Genomic DNA, 15,968 nt, shown 5'->3' with positions numbered 1-15,968 from the left:
CCTTTTACGTTTTTCCTTGTTTTCTTTTTTTAAAAATGTTTGAAAATTTTAAATTTTGTTTGATTATTTGCTAAGAATGTTCAAAATTTTAAAAATGTTCAGAATTTCAAAAAATGTTCAGGTTTTTCATAAAAATTTCAAAACTGTAGAAAATTATTCGCATCTTAAAATTTATAATTTTTTTAATTATTTTAAAAACCTGGCTGAAAACCAAAAAATCGTTTGCTACAGTGTCCTTCTCAAGACTCAAGAGAGGATCGAAAATCAGACTGAATGTTTTCACGGTAGCAACCTTTTTTTTTACTGAAGACGGGCCTTTTATTTTTTTTGAGTGGATGTACCCCTTTATTCAATAATCAAATAGTGCGGATTCCCCAAGAGAAACGCACCAAATAAAATTCTCATATCCCTAAAAAAACAAATAAAATTCTCATCGTCTTTGATGAAGGCATTGCGGAGATTGAGCTTGACTACGTGGCATGTCTAGTTGTCACACGTAGCACCGCTCCACTGGCAGCAGTCATGGCCTCTCCAGGAGCCCAGGCGTTTAGCAGGGTCACTTGTCATGCCAGTTTGAAGGAGTGGAGCGCTTGTAGAGAAAAGAAGGAATCTGCAGAACGCACATTCAGAAATGGTAGTGCCTGCAGTTATCAATCAGTTTCAGTGATCAATCAACAAGAGGAGAAATGTTTGCTGTCTGTTTGCCGGAACCATCAGCAACCATGACTTCTGGGCTGCTCTGCCTTGTGATGACCGGCAAGGCTTTGCCTTACCCAGATTTGAATCGTCCCCAGCCGAAAGCACATCGATGGGAGACATCGAGCCAAGCAGGTATGAACCCCCCCGGCCGCGAAAAAAATACATAAGGATGCTAGAATGATGGGGTTGGACAAAATTAGAGGATGTCATTTAGTGCAAGACTAGCATATTACTGATGTGAAGCTGTAGCTTCTGGGCTGATTCGATGAAGCAAGCATTAGGCAGAAAAATACGGCTATGGTGGAGAAGGTATGACGAAGGCTATGGCAGAGCTACCACCGGCAACTTTTTGCTGGAACCAATACTATGGGGTGCTACAACTGGCTATGGCGGAGCTACCACCGGCGAATTTTTTTGCTACAACCATTCACGGATTAGCTGCGACCCGGGTCGGCGGCGACGCCGATCTGCTGCAACCGTAGTTGTTTTTTGCTACTACCGGCGAATTTTTTTGCTACAACCATTTACGGATTAGCTGCAATCGTAGTTGTTTTTTGCTACTACCGGCGAAATGTTTTGCTACATCCATCAAGCAGAAGCTGCGACCTCGCGACGGTGGTGATGGCGATTTTGCTGCAACCGTAATTGGTTGTTGCTACTACCGGCGATTTTTTTTTTTGCTACATCCATCAAGGTGGAGCTGCGAACTTGCGACGGCGGCGATGGCGATTTGCTGCAAACGGAGTCGGGTTCTGCTACGACCGGCGAAGTTTTTTGCTACATCCATTCAATGGCGTGATTCGCTGGTGGGAGTCGTTGACGCAATTCCGTTTAGCGAGCATGAACAGCGAGGGATGGCGCGGAGCTACAACTGGAGCCGCTGAGAGCTGCAACCGCAGGTGCAACTGTTGCATGGGTCGAGGCAGCGACAAGGACGACCGGCGAGGGTGGGGACCAACGACGAGGACGGCCGGTAAGGGTGGGGACCGGTGACGAGGAAGGCCACCGGAAGGGAGCTGCGCGAGATGGCGAAGATGCGGGGAGTTGCGCGAGACGGCGAAGATGCAGCGAGCTGCGCGAGGAGGAAGAAGATCTGGGACGAATCATTTTTTTTTCCGCTAGATCAAACGGCCAGAACAAGTGGCATCATGCGGCTAGGGCGCGACCGGCCCAAACTTCCGACGCAGATCACTTGTGGATTTTTCAAAAGAGATTACTATACAATTAGGGGCATGACGCAGTATAGGCTGACACGTTACCTGTATAATAAAATATCGCAAAGATCACTTTGTATATGTATACTGTCACTGCTACAATTGTAATGAACAGTTAGGAGTGAAGGTGACTGTTGAAGTGTTGATACACAATAGCTATCCGTTCGTTCATAGCTTAATGTTTCAGTCACTATTCTGAGTTTCTGACCAGTCAGCAGTCAAGGTCGCATCCCAACTCAGAGGTGGGCAGCTGATATGTCAAATCTTGACCACTTGGAAAGTTGGAACTCAATCTACCTGAATTCCAAGAACACTGCATTATACAATCATCTGCTTCCGCGATCAAACATTCGTTGATGCATCGCTTGCTTGTAGACCAAGGACTGGTACAACTATCTACTTACTCCCAGTTAGCCACCTTCATTAGTACTAAGATCTTGCCTGATCGATCAATGGATTGGCCGGCTCTCACCAGCTTCACGGCGGTCACAATCCTTATCTTCCTACCGTTGAGCGCTTCCGACGATCGGCTTGTCCCTGGCAAGGCGCTGTCCCCAGGTAACTTCATTCTCTCCGATGATGGTGGATTCGCCTTGGGCTTCTTCAGCCCCTCCAACTCCACTCCGACCAGCCTGTACCTAGGCATATGGTACACCGGCATCCCAGAGCTCACAGTCGTGTGGGTCACCAATCGAGAAACCCCGGCCACCAACACCACTTCCTCTCCACCAACGGTCTCCCTCACCAACACCTCTAATCTGGTTCTCTCCGATGGTAATGGTGGCCGCCGTGTCCTTTGGACAACGACCAACGTGGCCACCGCCGTGGGCTCATCTACCTCAACGGTAGTGCTTCTAAACACTGGCAACCTCGTTATTCGGTTGTCAAATGGCACCATGTTGTGGCAGAGCTTCGACCACCGCACTGACACATTCCTCCCTGGCATGAAGCTACGGATAAAGAATAGCACACAGGGCACCGCCGAGCATCTAGTATCCTGGAAAGGCCCTAACGACCCTTCGTTGGGGCGCTTCTCCTATGGCAGCGACCCGAACAGATCCCTCCAAGTATTCCTATGGGATGGGGAGCACTCGGTGTCTCGCAGCGCCCCATGGACAGGGTACCTAGTGATGAGCCAAAGCCAACAACAACTTGGGGGGACAAGGGCAACTAATGTCGGTGATTTTATCATCTATGTGGCCTTTGTCGACAAGGACGATGAGATGTACATCACCTATAGCCTCTCGGACGCGCCCCACGCACCAGGTTAGTGCTAACCTACTACGGTGAGTATCAGCTCCAGAGTTGGAGCAACAAGTCGTCAGCGTGGGCTGTCCTTTGGAAGTGGCCGTCAGCTGAATGCAACCGCTACAATTACTGTGGCCCAAATGGATACTGCGATGAGACATCCACCACGCCTGCCGTGCTAGCATGTAAGTGTCTCGACGGCTTTGAGCCGACTAACACGGAGGAGTGGACTGTAGGCAGATTCTCGGCGGGGTGCTGAAGGAAGAAGGCGCCACGGTGCAGTGACGGCTTCTTAGCATTGCCGGGGATGAAGTCACCTGACATGTTTTCTTCCGTGGGCGGGGACAGGAGTACGTTCGAGGAGTGCACAGCAGAGTGCAGCCGCAATTGCTCGTGCGTGGCATACACGTTCAGCAACCTGAGCACTGGCAGGTCTGGAGGAGACGTGACACGATGCTTGGTGTGGAATGGGGAGTTGGTTGACATAGGAAAGATAGGGGAGCTTGGCGGTGAGACACTTTATCTCCGGCATGCACGCATGGATGCAACAACTGGTATCAGATCTCAACTTCTCCATCATTGTCCGGCTAGCTTTGTTATTTGTCTATCGTTCTACAACTTTCTTTCTTTTCAATAGCATGCTTCTAGTTTCATCATCCATTTTTGTGACAGTCAATATATTAGTAGTTGTATGATCATGATCTTCTCGTCCCTTTTGTAGTTCCATAATCTTATCTTTAAGTTGGATGGTTGTTACATGACTTAGAAATACTTATTGCTCTCAAAATAGGCTTTTGTTCTGCTTTATACATAAAGCAACAAAAATGTTTTTTTACTGTGTATGTATTTCTTGCATAGGTAGAAGAACAAAGAGAAAAACAATGAGGATTGCGTTGCCAGTTTTAAGCTCTAGTGTTTTGGTACTCATCTGCATCTTTCTTGCATGGTTAAAATTCAAAGGTACGTTTCCTTGGCCCTGCTAAGTAAAACGTTATATATTTTTTTGCGGGCAAAGTAAAACATTATATTTTACCATAATATACCCTTAGACTACATAATCTTATAAATCCACTGAGCATAAACCGAGATCAAGTAACATTTTAGATGGTTTATGGCACAGTTTAACTACCCTTGGGAGTGATCCGGTGCTTACATACAATCTTGTACTACCAAATAAGATGGAGTCCACATGTTAGTGAAACCACATCTTTATCTCTCCCCATTTCAATCATTCGTTCGTACACTATGTCCGTCAGAAGTCAGAACCCTTGCACAAACAGCTGTGTAGTCCGCATACACACAGAATGGGTCAAGTCGATCATAGGGGTTGTTGTCTTGCTGCTTTCCATATCATTACAATTGCTGCTCGGAGATACTATAGGTGTTGAAGGGGTTAGCTTAGCCGAATGTACACTCTGCCACATGGTGGTAGAGACACCTCATGGATTATTTAATTTGCTTCCATGAGTTCATTAATTGGGGAATATTATACCAATATCAATAGTTAGGTTTCAAATATAACTTTTTTCTTTGTTATGTATTTGATGTGCTTATTAGAAGGGAAGTGACTATTAACATTGTGGGAGCAGGCAAGAACAAAAAATGGAGAAATCAAAATAAGATAAGTTTGGTTGGTACGAATACCTCTAATGAATTTGGAGAAGGAAACCCTCCCCATGATCAGGAATTTCCATTTGTAAGATTAGAAGAAATTGTGCTGACAACCCACAATTTCTCTGAAACATGCATGATTGGACGAGGAGGCTTTGGTAAAGTATACAACGTAACTCATTGAATAGATTTTTCCTAATATTCATTCTAATAAGAAGAGCTACCTATTTCACATCGCAGTCTAATATTCACATTATTCTCTAGGGAATGGTAGGTGGTCAAGAAGTTGCAATCAAGAGGCTAAGTAGAGATTCTCAACAAGGAACAAATGAATTTAGAAACGAAGTAGTTCTGATTGCCAAATTGCAACACAAAAACTTGGTTCGACTTCTTGGATGTTGCAGTGAGGAAGATGAAAAGCTCCTAATATATGAGTATCTGCCTAATAAGAGCTTAGATGCTACCCTTTTTGGTACGTATTCTAATAACAAACTATGATTTCCTAAGACAAGTCAAAACACTTATTTGCTTACATTTGTTCTCTTAGATGACTCAAGAAAATTGTTGTTGGACTGGGAGACACGATTTAGTATAATCAAAGGGGTTGCAAGGGGACTAATGTATCTTCACGAAGATTCAAGGTTCACCATAATTCATAGAGATCTCAAAGTTGGAAATATTTTGCTAGATGCCGATTTGAAACCCAAGATAGCAGATTTTGGTATGGCTAGAATCTTTGGTGATAACCAGCAAAATGCAAATACCCAACGTGTTGTTGGAACATAGTGAGTATCCATTGGAAGAAAAATCATATTGATCTTTTAGATTGAACTTTTATTGGATATCACTTACAATTGAATTGCTCAAATAGTGGCTACATGGCTCCTGAGTATGCAATGGGAGGCGTCTTCTCTACCAAGTCTGATGTCTATAGTTTTGGCGTGTTACTACTGGAGGTTGTAACTGGCATAAGAAGAAACTCCATTAGTCAAACCATGGGATTCCCTAGCCTCACAGTTTATGTGAGTACATACAAGACTTAAAGTCAAGTTTTACTTCTAAACATGGATTAAATTTCCAAAGCGTTTTGAGTTTTAAACACAATATGAATAGGAATACTAATATGATGTTCTTGGTTTTTCAGTCATGAAATATTTGGAAGGAATCGAAGACTGAGGAACTGCTAGACTCATGTATCGTAAATACTTCACCAGTCGAAGTTTTGCTTTGCGTCCATGTGGCACTCTTGTGTGTCCAGGAGAACCCAGATGATAGGCTGCTTATGTCATCTGTTGTGTTCATCCTAGAGAATAGAATCACCACACTTACAGCCCCAAGTCGCCCTGCCTACTTCGCACGACAAAGTGCTGAAATTGGTAATATAAAAAATGACATTCGGACTTCCGTGAACAATTTTACTCTTACGGAGATAGAGGGGCGATGAAGTAATAATTTTCAGGTTTAGATGTATAAAATGGTCTTGAAGGAAAAACAAGTTGATGAATCAAACACTTTGGTAAAATGTATGGCTCAGCAAAATAGTGATGTAGTATTCTAAAAATAAGCGATGTATCACCTGTTGCCCAGGAGTCATTAAGGTGACCCTTACATTGGATACAAGTGATTAGGTAGTGGTGTTCTTGTCTATGCTTCTTGCAATGTTTTTGTGTTTACTTGTAAAAAAGGTGCACGGTCCAGAATCGACGCTTTCATACCAAATTAGGATGACCAATTTGACAACAACCAATTTATATCTCAAGGAAACATCTTTTAAAACTCAATGACCCTTTCATTTCCATAACGGTTATAAACATGAACTGACTTCACGTGGCACATCTAGGCCTGGTAGGAAGTCCCTTTTGTTTCGACTCTGATGCGTATAATTTTAACTTATATAAAGTTTGAACTATCGGTGAAACCTGAATGCCCTGAACTTCGTTGCCTCGGCGGCGGCCTTAGTGATCCATATTGCTAAGCCCCTCCCCCCCCTCCCTCAGCCTACCCATGTTGTAAATATATTTTCTAGAATTACGACACAAGGTAACTAATATTACCTTCGCGCAGACTTGATGTACACTAGAGTTCGATCATTAATCTTTTTATATTAGAGTACACATGTGAAGTGCTTGAAAGTAGCAGTAAATGTTCATAATAGAAAAATTCATGAAAGTGCTTCAAAGTAGCACCAAGCATAAGAAGCAAAAAAAATGTGTCAAAGTATTACAACTTCATGCATTTCATTGTTGAGAGTTCATGAGTTTCATTGTCATGGAACTGATATTATGCCCGCATCATGATAACTGATATGGTGGCCACAATATGGAGAGCGGCCGCTATTTAAAAGCTTAATCCTAGATCAGCTTTTCCATATGGGAGGTCGTGGGAGTGGTCGCTATTTAAAAGCTTGAACTCCATTTTTTTCTAGCTTTTATTACTCCAGGGTGAGAAGAGAGGGGTGCCGGGCCGCCGGCAGTAGGAATCACCGCTGGCCTGGTCACTTGCTTTGCTTTTGTGATGGGCTGGGAACGAAGCGGTTCCAGGACGAGAGACGAAGCGGCCCATAAATGGCCGGAAAGAATCTGCCTGCCCACGTAACAGTTCATGCCGGCCCGTGGCTCATGAAAAAAAAGGCTCGCTCCTCGCCCACGCTCTCCTCCGACGGCTTCGCAGCCGTTCCTCGCCTGCTCCGTCGCCCCCTACCTCCACTCCACTCCCTCCCGTGCTTCCTCCGGGCATCAGCAAATGACGCGGCAGCCCTCGCGGGTCGTCCAGCGGCACGGAGACTGTGGGAGGAGCAGCCTCGTGTCAGCTCTGGCCCGCAGCGGCGGGCTGGTGGTATTGCCCGCCAGCTGTTCGACGAAATGCCGAGGCCTCGTGGCAGAGTTGGTTATCTATAGCACCGAGAGTTCTACGGTTTGGTAGTCTGCGGAAGGATAACTTGATCCAACTGAGAATATGTCGCTATCCTCGAGGGAGGAACAGCCTCGTATCAATTCTAACCAGCAGCGGCGGCAGGCTTGTGGTATAGCCCAGAAGCTGTTCGACAAAATGCCGAGGCTTCGTGGCAGGGCAGCTATAGCACCGACGGTTCTGCGGTTCCGTGGTGTGCGGAAGGATAACTTGACCTGAACAAGAATATATCACTATTTTGCTTACCAATGGATCTCTCGCTGTTTCGCAAACTTTCCGTCTTTTAAAGGAATGCAGGCTCTGTAGTCCAGCTCATCTTTCCGGGTCACCCACCCACTTGGGCTGCTCTGCCTTGTAACGACCGAGAAAGGCTTTGCTTTTCCCAGATTTGGATTTTCTATCATGATTTTCAGTGGAACCATTCATGTTCAATCCATGCCTGCTGTCCATACAAGACTGCAAGTACATTTACAAGGTTTTCTTTCAATTTTTTTTAGAAAAGGAGGATCATCCCCGGCCTTTTCTTACATGAAGGTATGCCATTATTCCCCACTCCCAGTCTCACACTTTTTTTCTTGCATAACCCTATATGGATCCCTATGCCTAAAAACCGTCAAAATGGGAGGAAAACTCACTCTAGCAGATTCTCTATATGACATCTTATCCCTATAATGTTAGTGACAACCCTAGAAACACGGTGAATCCCACCTCTTTTTCCGCCCCTATCCATATACTTTTGGTTCGGTGAAGTCAGCATACTCTATATGTTCTAGTGCCAGAGAATGCAAGATAAATGCCTCAGTAATTTGGAGGAAAGGGGCTGGACAAATACTGTTTTGTCCCTTGTGCCTGGTACATGATGACATGGCCATGCTCATCCTACTGTAATGCTCCTGCACCACACTACAAATCATTTGAGAATACTAGTTTCTTCTATTTTCATGGCAACGTTTGATGAATTATATTTGTTTCCTTTTCATGAGTTGTAGGGTAATTTCATTCTTGCTTGTTTAGTTCCATAATTTGTTTTCTCACTCCTGCATTTTCATTTATAGCATGATCGGTTGAACATGAGAAGCTTATACTTAGTTGCATAATAATATATACTTGTACATGCATCTGTACAGTCACTCGATTTTTCTTGTCAATATGGTATTTCTTATTATTCTTGTTCTGATTAATCAGTTATGGCTTTCTAGTATGGGGAAATTTGAATACTATGCAGGGGTTCTCAAGTTTGTGTACTCCAGAACTGTTTCTTGCCTCACAGCTACAAAATAGAACAACTAGAGCTAGAATTAACATTATTTCTGAAACAGTTTCTGGGTAAAAAATGTAAATCATAGGGTCAATTTTACTTCAAGCTAGTGTAGTGCTACATGCAGATTCTGACTTTTTTTTACACAAACACCCGTATTTTAGGAGTTTCGATGAATTTTCCCTTTGTTTCAGAATATTTTTTTCATTCACCCCACAATTTCCATCTTGTCTTAAATTTTCATCTACTTCCGCTAACACTCTTGATATGCAGTTGGAACAAGCTATATTTCTAGCATTTTAACCCTTTCGTTCTCTTTCAACTCCCTAAAAACAATTTATCACCCACAGTTTACGCATGGATCAGCAATAATGCATCGGGTCTTATGCTTGTGCCCGCACAGGTAAGACATGCCCATGGCCCTGGCCGTGGCCCATGACAGGCACAAAAATGTCACCCATACCCATTGCTAGTGGGCATGCCCACATCACCAGCATCGTAACACTTTGCACGACAACTTAGCAACAACAGAACAACCGTACTTTCCATTCCAATCAAGCAAAATTGAGAAAATCTCCGAGATTAATCAAGAATAGCCACATAGTCAATTTTTAAAAAGATAAACTGACATAGAAGTATAATTATATCGTGCAAAACAAATACATGGGAAGTGTTCCTGGGGCCAAATGGCCGTGCTAATTTAGGGCTCAATGGTCACCCTTGCCCACTTAACCAGGCATAAGATGACACCCACAAACACATGGTAAATGGGTAATTGGACCAGACTTCCATCCAACTCGTCTGCCCAAATATCTGGAGTAGTCTGGTGAAGTTGTCATGGCAGTTCATCGAAACGTTGTTCACTCCTGGACTGATTGGTGCGGCGACTGTCCTCAGAAACACAGAGAACCTTATTGCCTGATGGCCAAATGACACCACGTTGTGGAAAAACTTTAACCACCTGACCGACGCATTCATCCCGATCATAAAGGTCAGGATCGGTGTTGTTACGTGTGGCGATGCCTTCCTCGTTCGCTGGTTCCCTTCTTCTTTAAAAGGAACATGTAGGCCAGGTTTATATATTACGCTGAGACGTGGCAGTTGGTTGTCTTTGGGTGCCAACCGCACAACGGTTGTCTCGGATGGAACACACTTGCCCTTTGGAACCATCACATCATGTGGATCAACACATTCTCGCGTTTAAGGCCAGTTTTAGGCAATGCTCTCGTGATTAGTTGGTGATCTCCTTCAAAGATTGGGCGTGCACCCAACCTTAATTAATGGTACAAAGTGGTTATGTAGACTTCTAGGGCAAGTAACTTCTAGGATGCCCTGACGATTGATTGGTTCAATGATCGACGTCATACTTTTATTATGATATTTGGTTAATTGTGCAAGGTAGAACACTCAGTCAAGATATTTATTAATATTACATGGACTAGAACAAGACATTCCAATACACATGACTGACGCGAATCATTCTGTAGATGGATGCAATTTTTTTTCCATGTACTCTCGAACATTCATGTTCTTCCACAAGTTGTGTCATACATTTCTAACATTAAATCTTTCCATATGCTCTTCAACACCACCCTACTTCCCTAACAATAATTTATCAACCACAATTCATGTGTGTATCACCAATAACAATATTATCATACAAATGATGCGGGAAACCCTCAGGTATAATGTTAACACTGACCATGTCTAAAATGGCCCCATGAAGTTGTCATGACATTTTTGTCACTGTCACCCTGTTGTCACCCTGTTATTCATTCTCCTACTCGTGCTGTCGTTGTGTGTGCCCGACCAACCACCAACGATTTTTTCAGATGATAATTGGCGCCTTCGCCATGGTCTTTTGAAGCACGTGGCGGTAAAACTAATTTCCTTTATGAGTGTCCAAGTCGACTTGGAAACAGTTAATCCTCGGTCAACTGTTGGTAGCCCTTGGATCAAAATTTTCCTTTTCTTTTTCCAATTGCACGAATCGGGCGTTTGACCGAACATTGTGAGTGTTCAGTCGCCTTAGGAATAGTAAAACCCTTTCAAAAACGGTGTTTGGATTCATACTGTGCGCCGTGGTTTGACTAGCTGAGTTCACACCAGCGGTCGTTGCCATTCTAAGGTCGTAAGCCACTCTGACGTGGACAGATGAAATTTCAACTTCAAGACACTCTCAACTCGAACCAGAATTCAAAGCTTTGCATTTCCAAGTCACCCCTTTCATTATCAACCTGACGTGAGTGCTGGATCCGGTCACCAATTTGTCAAGAAATTAACACTAATCCTTTGTTGCTTGTAAAGACCAAGCATCGATCCAGACTTTGCACTTTAATTAAGAGCATGTCAGCATCAGCACCAGAAGTACTGAACAAGGTAACATTAGTACATTCTCCTTGCCAGAGCACGTACGTACTGCAGAAGACTGCGGCCTGATCGATCCATGGATTGGCCGGCTCTCACCTGCTACACTGCAGCCCTGATCATTCTCTTCCTGCCGTTACGGGCGTCCGACGACCGGCTTGTCCCCGGTGAGCGGCTCTTCCCTGGCACCACCATCGTCTCCGATGACGGTACCTTCGCCTTGGGCTTCTTCAGCCCCTCCAACTCCACTCCGGCCAGCCTATACTTGGGCATATGGTACAACGGCATACCAGAGCTCACCGTCGTGTGGGTCGCTAACAGGGAGACATCGGTCATCAACAACACTTCTTCTGCGCCGACACTCTCCCTCACCAACAGCTCCAACCTTGTTCTCTCTGATGCTAGCAGCGGCCGTGCCATTTGGACGACTGATGTGGCCACTGCCTCAAGCTCCATTGCAGCAGCAGCGGTGCTTGAGAACACCGGCAATCTCGTCGTTCGGTCTCCGAATGGCACCACGTTGTGGCAGAGCTTTGACCACGTCACTGATACGTTCCTCCCTGAAATGAAGATACGGATCAGGTATGCCACCCGTGGCATCGGCATCCGTCTGGTGTCCTGGAAGGGGACCGAGGACCCATCGCTCGGGCGCTTCTCCTACGGAGGTGACCCGGACACGCTCCTTCAGTTATTCCTCTGGGATGGGACGCGCCCGGTGGGCCGCACCAGCCCTTGGACCGGATACTTGGTAAAAGGCGAGCACCAATACCGGAAGGTTAACGGCAGCACAGCGGTCATCATCTACATGGCCATTGTCGACAATGACGAGGAGATCTACACCACTTACACTGTCTCTGCCGGTGCCCCACACACAAGGTATGTGGTGACTTACACTGGAGATTACCAGCTCCAGAGCTGGAGCACCAGCTCCTCGTCATGGGTTATCCTTGCCAATTGGCCATCCCCTGAATGCAACCGGTATGGCTTCTGTGGTCCGTATGGCTATTGTGACCAGACAGCGATGCCCATGCCGATGTGCAAGTGCCTTGACGGTTTCGAGCCAGCAAGCACGGATGAATGGGCAGCTGGTAGGTTCTCGGCAGGGTGCCGACGAAAGGAGGCATTGCACGGATGCAGTGACAACTTCTTGGCCTTGACGGAGATGAAGGCGCCAGACAAGTTCATGTTTGCTGGAGGAAACATGAGCACAATGGAGGAGTGTGCGGCGGAGTGCAGGAACAACTGCTCCTGTGTGGCGTACGCATACTCCAACCTGAGCAGCGGCAGGTCTGGAGGAGACGTGACAAGGTGCTTAGTATGGGCGGGGGAGTTGATTGACACCGGGAGGTTCGCCGAAGGGCTTGGCAGCGCCACGCTATATCTCCGCCTTGCAGGCTTAGATGTAGCAGCTGGTACCAAATTTCCCCCCTCTTTCTTGTTATCTTGTCTTTACTAACACACTTTCATGATTACATCAGTCGTTTGCCTTTTTAATGGCATCTATGCAATTCACAGGTAAAAGGAGAAAGAGTACTGCAACTATAATTATGATGGCAATTTTAGGAACTGGAGCTGTGGTATTCCTATGCATTTTCGTGGCATGGCTAAAATTCAAAGGTACATTTTAAACCTTAGGGACCACCATTTTGTCACGTCTACCATCTTCCACGGTGTAAAAATAATTGAGCTATTCATTCAAAAACAGTTGAAGTCCTAGGTTTGTCAAAATTTGACCAAGTCTGTAGGAGAATATATTAACATCTATAACACCAAATTAGTCTCATGAGATTCTTTGTAAAATGTATTTTCATACTATGTGTATTTGGTATTGTAGATCTTGACACATTTTCTTATAAAGTTGGCCAAACTTAAACAAGTTTGACTTAGAACAACGATAGAATTTCAATTATTTTGGAACAGAGGGAGTATTCTATTGTATGATATGCTTTCTTCTTTACCATTGAAGATATGAAATACTGCTTTCCTTATTAGTGGCAGCTCTCCCAAAGGCCGGTACATATCATGATCCATGAACACTTTCATGCTTCAGTGAGCACTGTTTCATAAGCGCCTATTGGGTTATTTGCTTTGGTTTGTTAGTATAGAAGATAATAGTAGACATACATGAATAGTCCAGCAGTGCAATATAACATTTGCATTTTATGTCAATCATACACTCATCATACGAGAAATAATTATTACATTTTCAAGCAGGCAAGAAAAAATGGAGAAAACACAAGAAGGCAACATTTGATAGTATGAGTACCTCTTATGAACTTGGGGAAGGAAACCCACCACATGCCCATGAATTTCCATTTGTAAGTTTTGACGAAATTTCTCTAGCAACGAACAATTTCTCCGAGACATGTATGATTGGACAGGGAGGATTTGGCAAGGTCTACAAGGTAACCTGATCATTTGGTAAATTGCCACCATTCATTTTAAAATCAGTAGAATTGAATTGTTCATATAAACGGAGTCTAAGTTTCCCCTTGAACCCTCTAGGGATTATTAGGTGGACAAGAAGTTGCTGTCAAGAGGCTAAGTAGTGACTCTCAGCAAGGAACAAAGGAATTCAGGAACGAAGTAATTCTGATTGCTAAATTGCAACACAGAAACTTGGTTCGGCTTCTTGGATGTTGTGGAGATGGAGATGAAAAGTTGTTGATCTATGAGTATCTTCCGAACAAAAGCTTAGATGCTACCCTTTTTGGTACATATTCTAGTAATAACCCAAAATTTCCTGAAGCAACCAAAAACAAGTTAGTTCCATTTGTTTTGTTGTGCAGATGATTCAAGAAGATTGATGCTGGACTGGACAACACGGTTTAATATAATCAAAGGGGTTGCAAGGGGACTTTTGTATCTCCACCAAGATTCAAGACTAACTATAATTCATAGGGATCTCAAAGCCGGAAATGTTTTGCTAGATGTAGAGATGAAACCCAAGATAGCAGACTTTGGTATGGCAAGGATCTTTGGCGATAACCAACAAAATGCAAGCACCCAACGTGTTGTGGGAACATAGTGAGTAACCTTTTCAGCTTATATAGACAATGTAAACTTTCAATCAAGCTCTACTCATGTGAATGCAATGGCCACACAGTGGATACATGGCCCCAGAATATGCAATGGAAGGTGTCTTCTCCACCAAGTCCGACGTCTACAGCTTTGGTGTGCTAGTACTTGAGGTTGTGACTGGTATAAAAAGAAGCTCCAGTAGTCACATCATGGGCTTCCCTAGCCTCATTGTGTATGTAAGTGCCCACAACACTTCTATGAAGTTCCAAATTTAGAAACAGATCAAGTTTTTGAAGTTTTTTTTGATACTTTTCCTTGTTTCAGTCATGGAATATGTGGAGGGAAGGGAAGACAGAGGAACTGGTGGACTCATATACCATGGATACTTGTTCACTGGATGAAGTTTTGATTTGCATCCATGTCGCACTCCTGTGTGTCCAGGAGAATCCAGATGACAGGCCACTCATGTCGTCCGTTGTGTTCATCCTAGAAAACGGAAGCACCACACTTCCACCCCCCACTTGCCCTGCCTACTTTACGCGACGAAGTGCAGAAATGGAGCAAATTAGAGATGATATCCAGAACTCCAGGACCAGTTTTACTCTCACTGAGATTGAGGGGAGATGAAATAACTATTATTTTGTTTAGACATGTCGCAGCACCTTTCCTAGTGAAACATCCTCCAATTGTTTTACATGTCGCTTCAGCTGTTTGGAAGTCATCATCTTGCAATTTTTATTGTATTTCATTTTGTTGCCTTGTTGATGTGGAAAGAAAATAAATACTGAGATAATATCATGAACTTTCAAACTGACAACATAACAGCAAAAGGACGCAATGGATTAATTAGGTAGGGAGTTGTTTTCCCTCTTATTAGAATGTACATTTATGTTTGCCTTGAAGAGAGAAAACCATGTACTTGTTCATTCAGCCCACTAGTGAACATGTCTGCTCGTCAAATCCTGGAAGTTGGATGTGGTTTCCGATCTTCTATCCATCTTTCCCCACACGACGGTGCCATTGCTGCGCTAGGGCAGTTCGTAAAGGAGCAAGACTGCAATCTAAACTGATTAATGTCGGTGTTTTCAGGCAGCACCGTGTGACGATGCACATCGGCACAAGGGGTTGTGCGGTTAGTCCCTTCATCACTGATGTTTATTGTACAATACTGATATGCATATTTTCAGGTCAATTTCTATACTACTGCCACTGTAAACTAATATAAGACGTTTTAGGTCACTACTATTTTAGTGACCTAAAACATCTTATATTAATTTATAGAGATAGTACTAATTTTTTTTTCTAGAATACATATTACAAACTTTCTTGATTTAGATGGAATTACCACGTGAGTGACAATTTTATTATATCCTCGCTAATTTGTATGTAGCATGATGCACCGGTGCTTAAATTCAGATTTATTTTATCATAAATTGTGCATGTGTAGTGATGAAGCAGAAAACAGTTTGTACTTTCTACGACAGAGTTGGTTAAGCTTACAGCCGACTCTAAGTTTCTAGCTCAATCAACGAACAGCTATGGTGGAAATAGCACCCAATCCTAATCCAACAAATGAGCACCTGCTCGCCAAAAAGAAGTTTAGGACAACAATATATTTGTTTTCTCTGTTTCTTTTCCTT

General features: G+C 43.8%; 1 protein-coding gene and 1 pseudogene across 1 annotated transcript; both read left to right on the top strand.

The window, feature by feature from the left end:
- Positions 1-2,168: 2,168 nt before the first annotated feature.
- LOC119311514 lies at positions 2,169-6,332 on the top strand (annotated as a pseudogene).
- A 4,698-nt stretch (positions 6,333-11,030) lies between these two features.
- LOC119311512 (putative G-type lectin S-receptor-like serine/threonine-protein kinase At1g61610) lies at positions 11,031-15,045 on the top strand. Its single transcript, XM_037587146.1, has 7 exons — positions 11,031-12,719; positions 12,823-12,924; positions 13,522-13,712; positions 13,813-14,020; positions 14,097-14,334; positions 14,414-14,564; positions 14,653-15,045. The coding sequence occupies exons 1-7, from the start codon at positions 11,387-11,389 to the stop codon at positions 14,953-14,955; spliced, it is 2,526 nt and encodes an 841-aa protein (XP_037443043.1). The 5' UTR covers positions 11,031-11,386; the 3' UTR covers positions 14,956-15,045.
- Positions 15,046-15,968: the final 923 nt, after the last annotated feature.

Source organism: Triticum dicoccoides, chromosome 5B (genome assembly GCF_002162155.2).
Source record: "Triticum dicoccoides isolate Atlit2015 ecotype Zavitan chromosome 5B, WEW_v2.0, whole genome shotgun sequence".
Classification (NCBI taxonomy): domain Eukaryota; kingdom Viridiplantae; phylum Streptophyta; class Magnoliopsida; order Poales; family Poaceae; genus Triticum; species Triticum dicoccoides.
The sequence above is the reverse complement of the archived record's forward strand: the minus strand, read 5'-3'. Positions and strand labels throughout refer to the sequence as shown.

What these genes read in the sequence shown, in the direction of transcription:
- LOC119311512 (XM_037587146.1), top strand. Translation starts at nt 11,387, where the DNA reads ATGGATTGGCCGGCTCTCACCTGCTACACTGCAGCCCTGATCATTCTC. An exon ending in GGCATGGCTAAAATTCAAAG is followed by an intron (nt 12,925 to 13,521) that starts GTACATTTTAAA and finishes ATTTTCAAGCAG; the next exon opens with GCAAGAAAAAATGGAGAAAA. An exon ending in GATTTGGCAAGGTCTACAAG is followed by an intron (nt 13,713 to 13,812) that starts GTAACCTGATCA and finishes TGAACCCTCTAG; the next exon opens with GGATTATTAGGTGGACAAGA.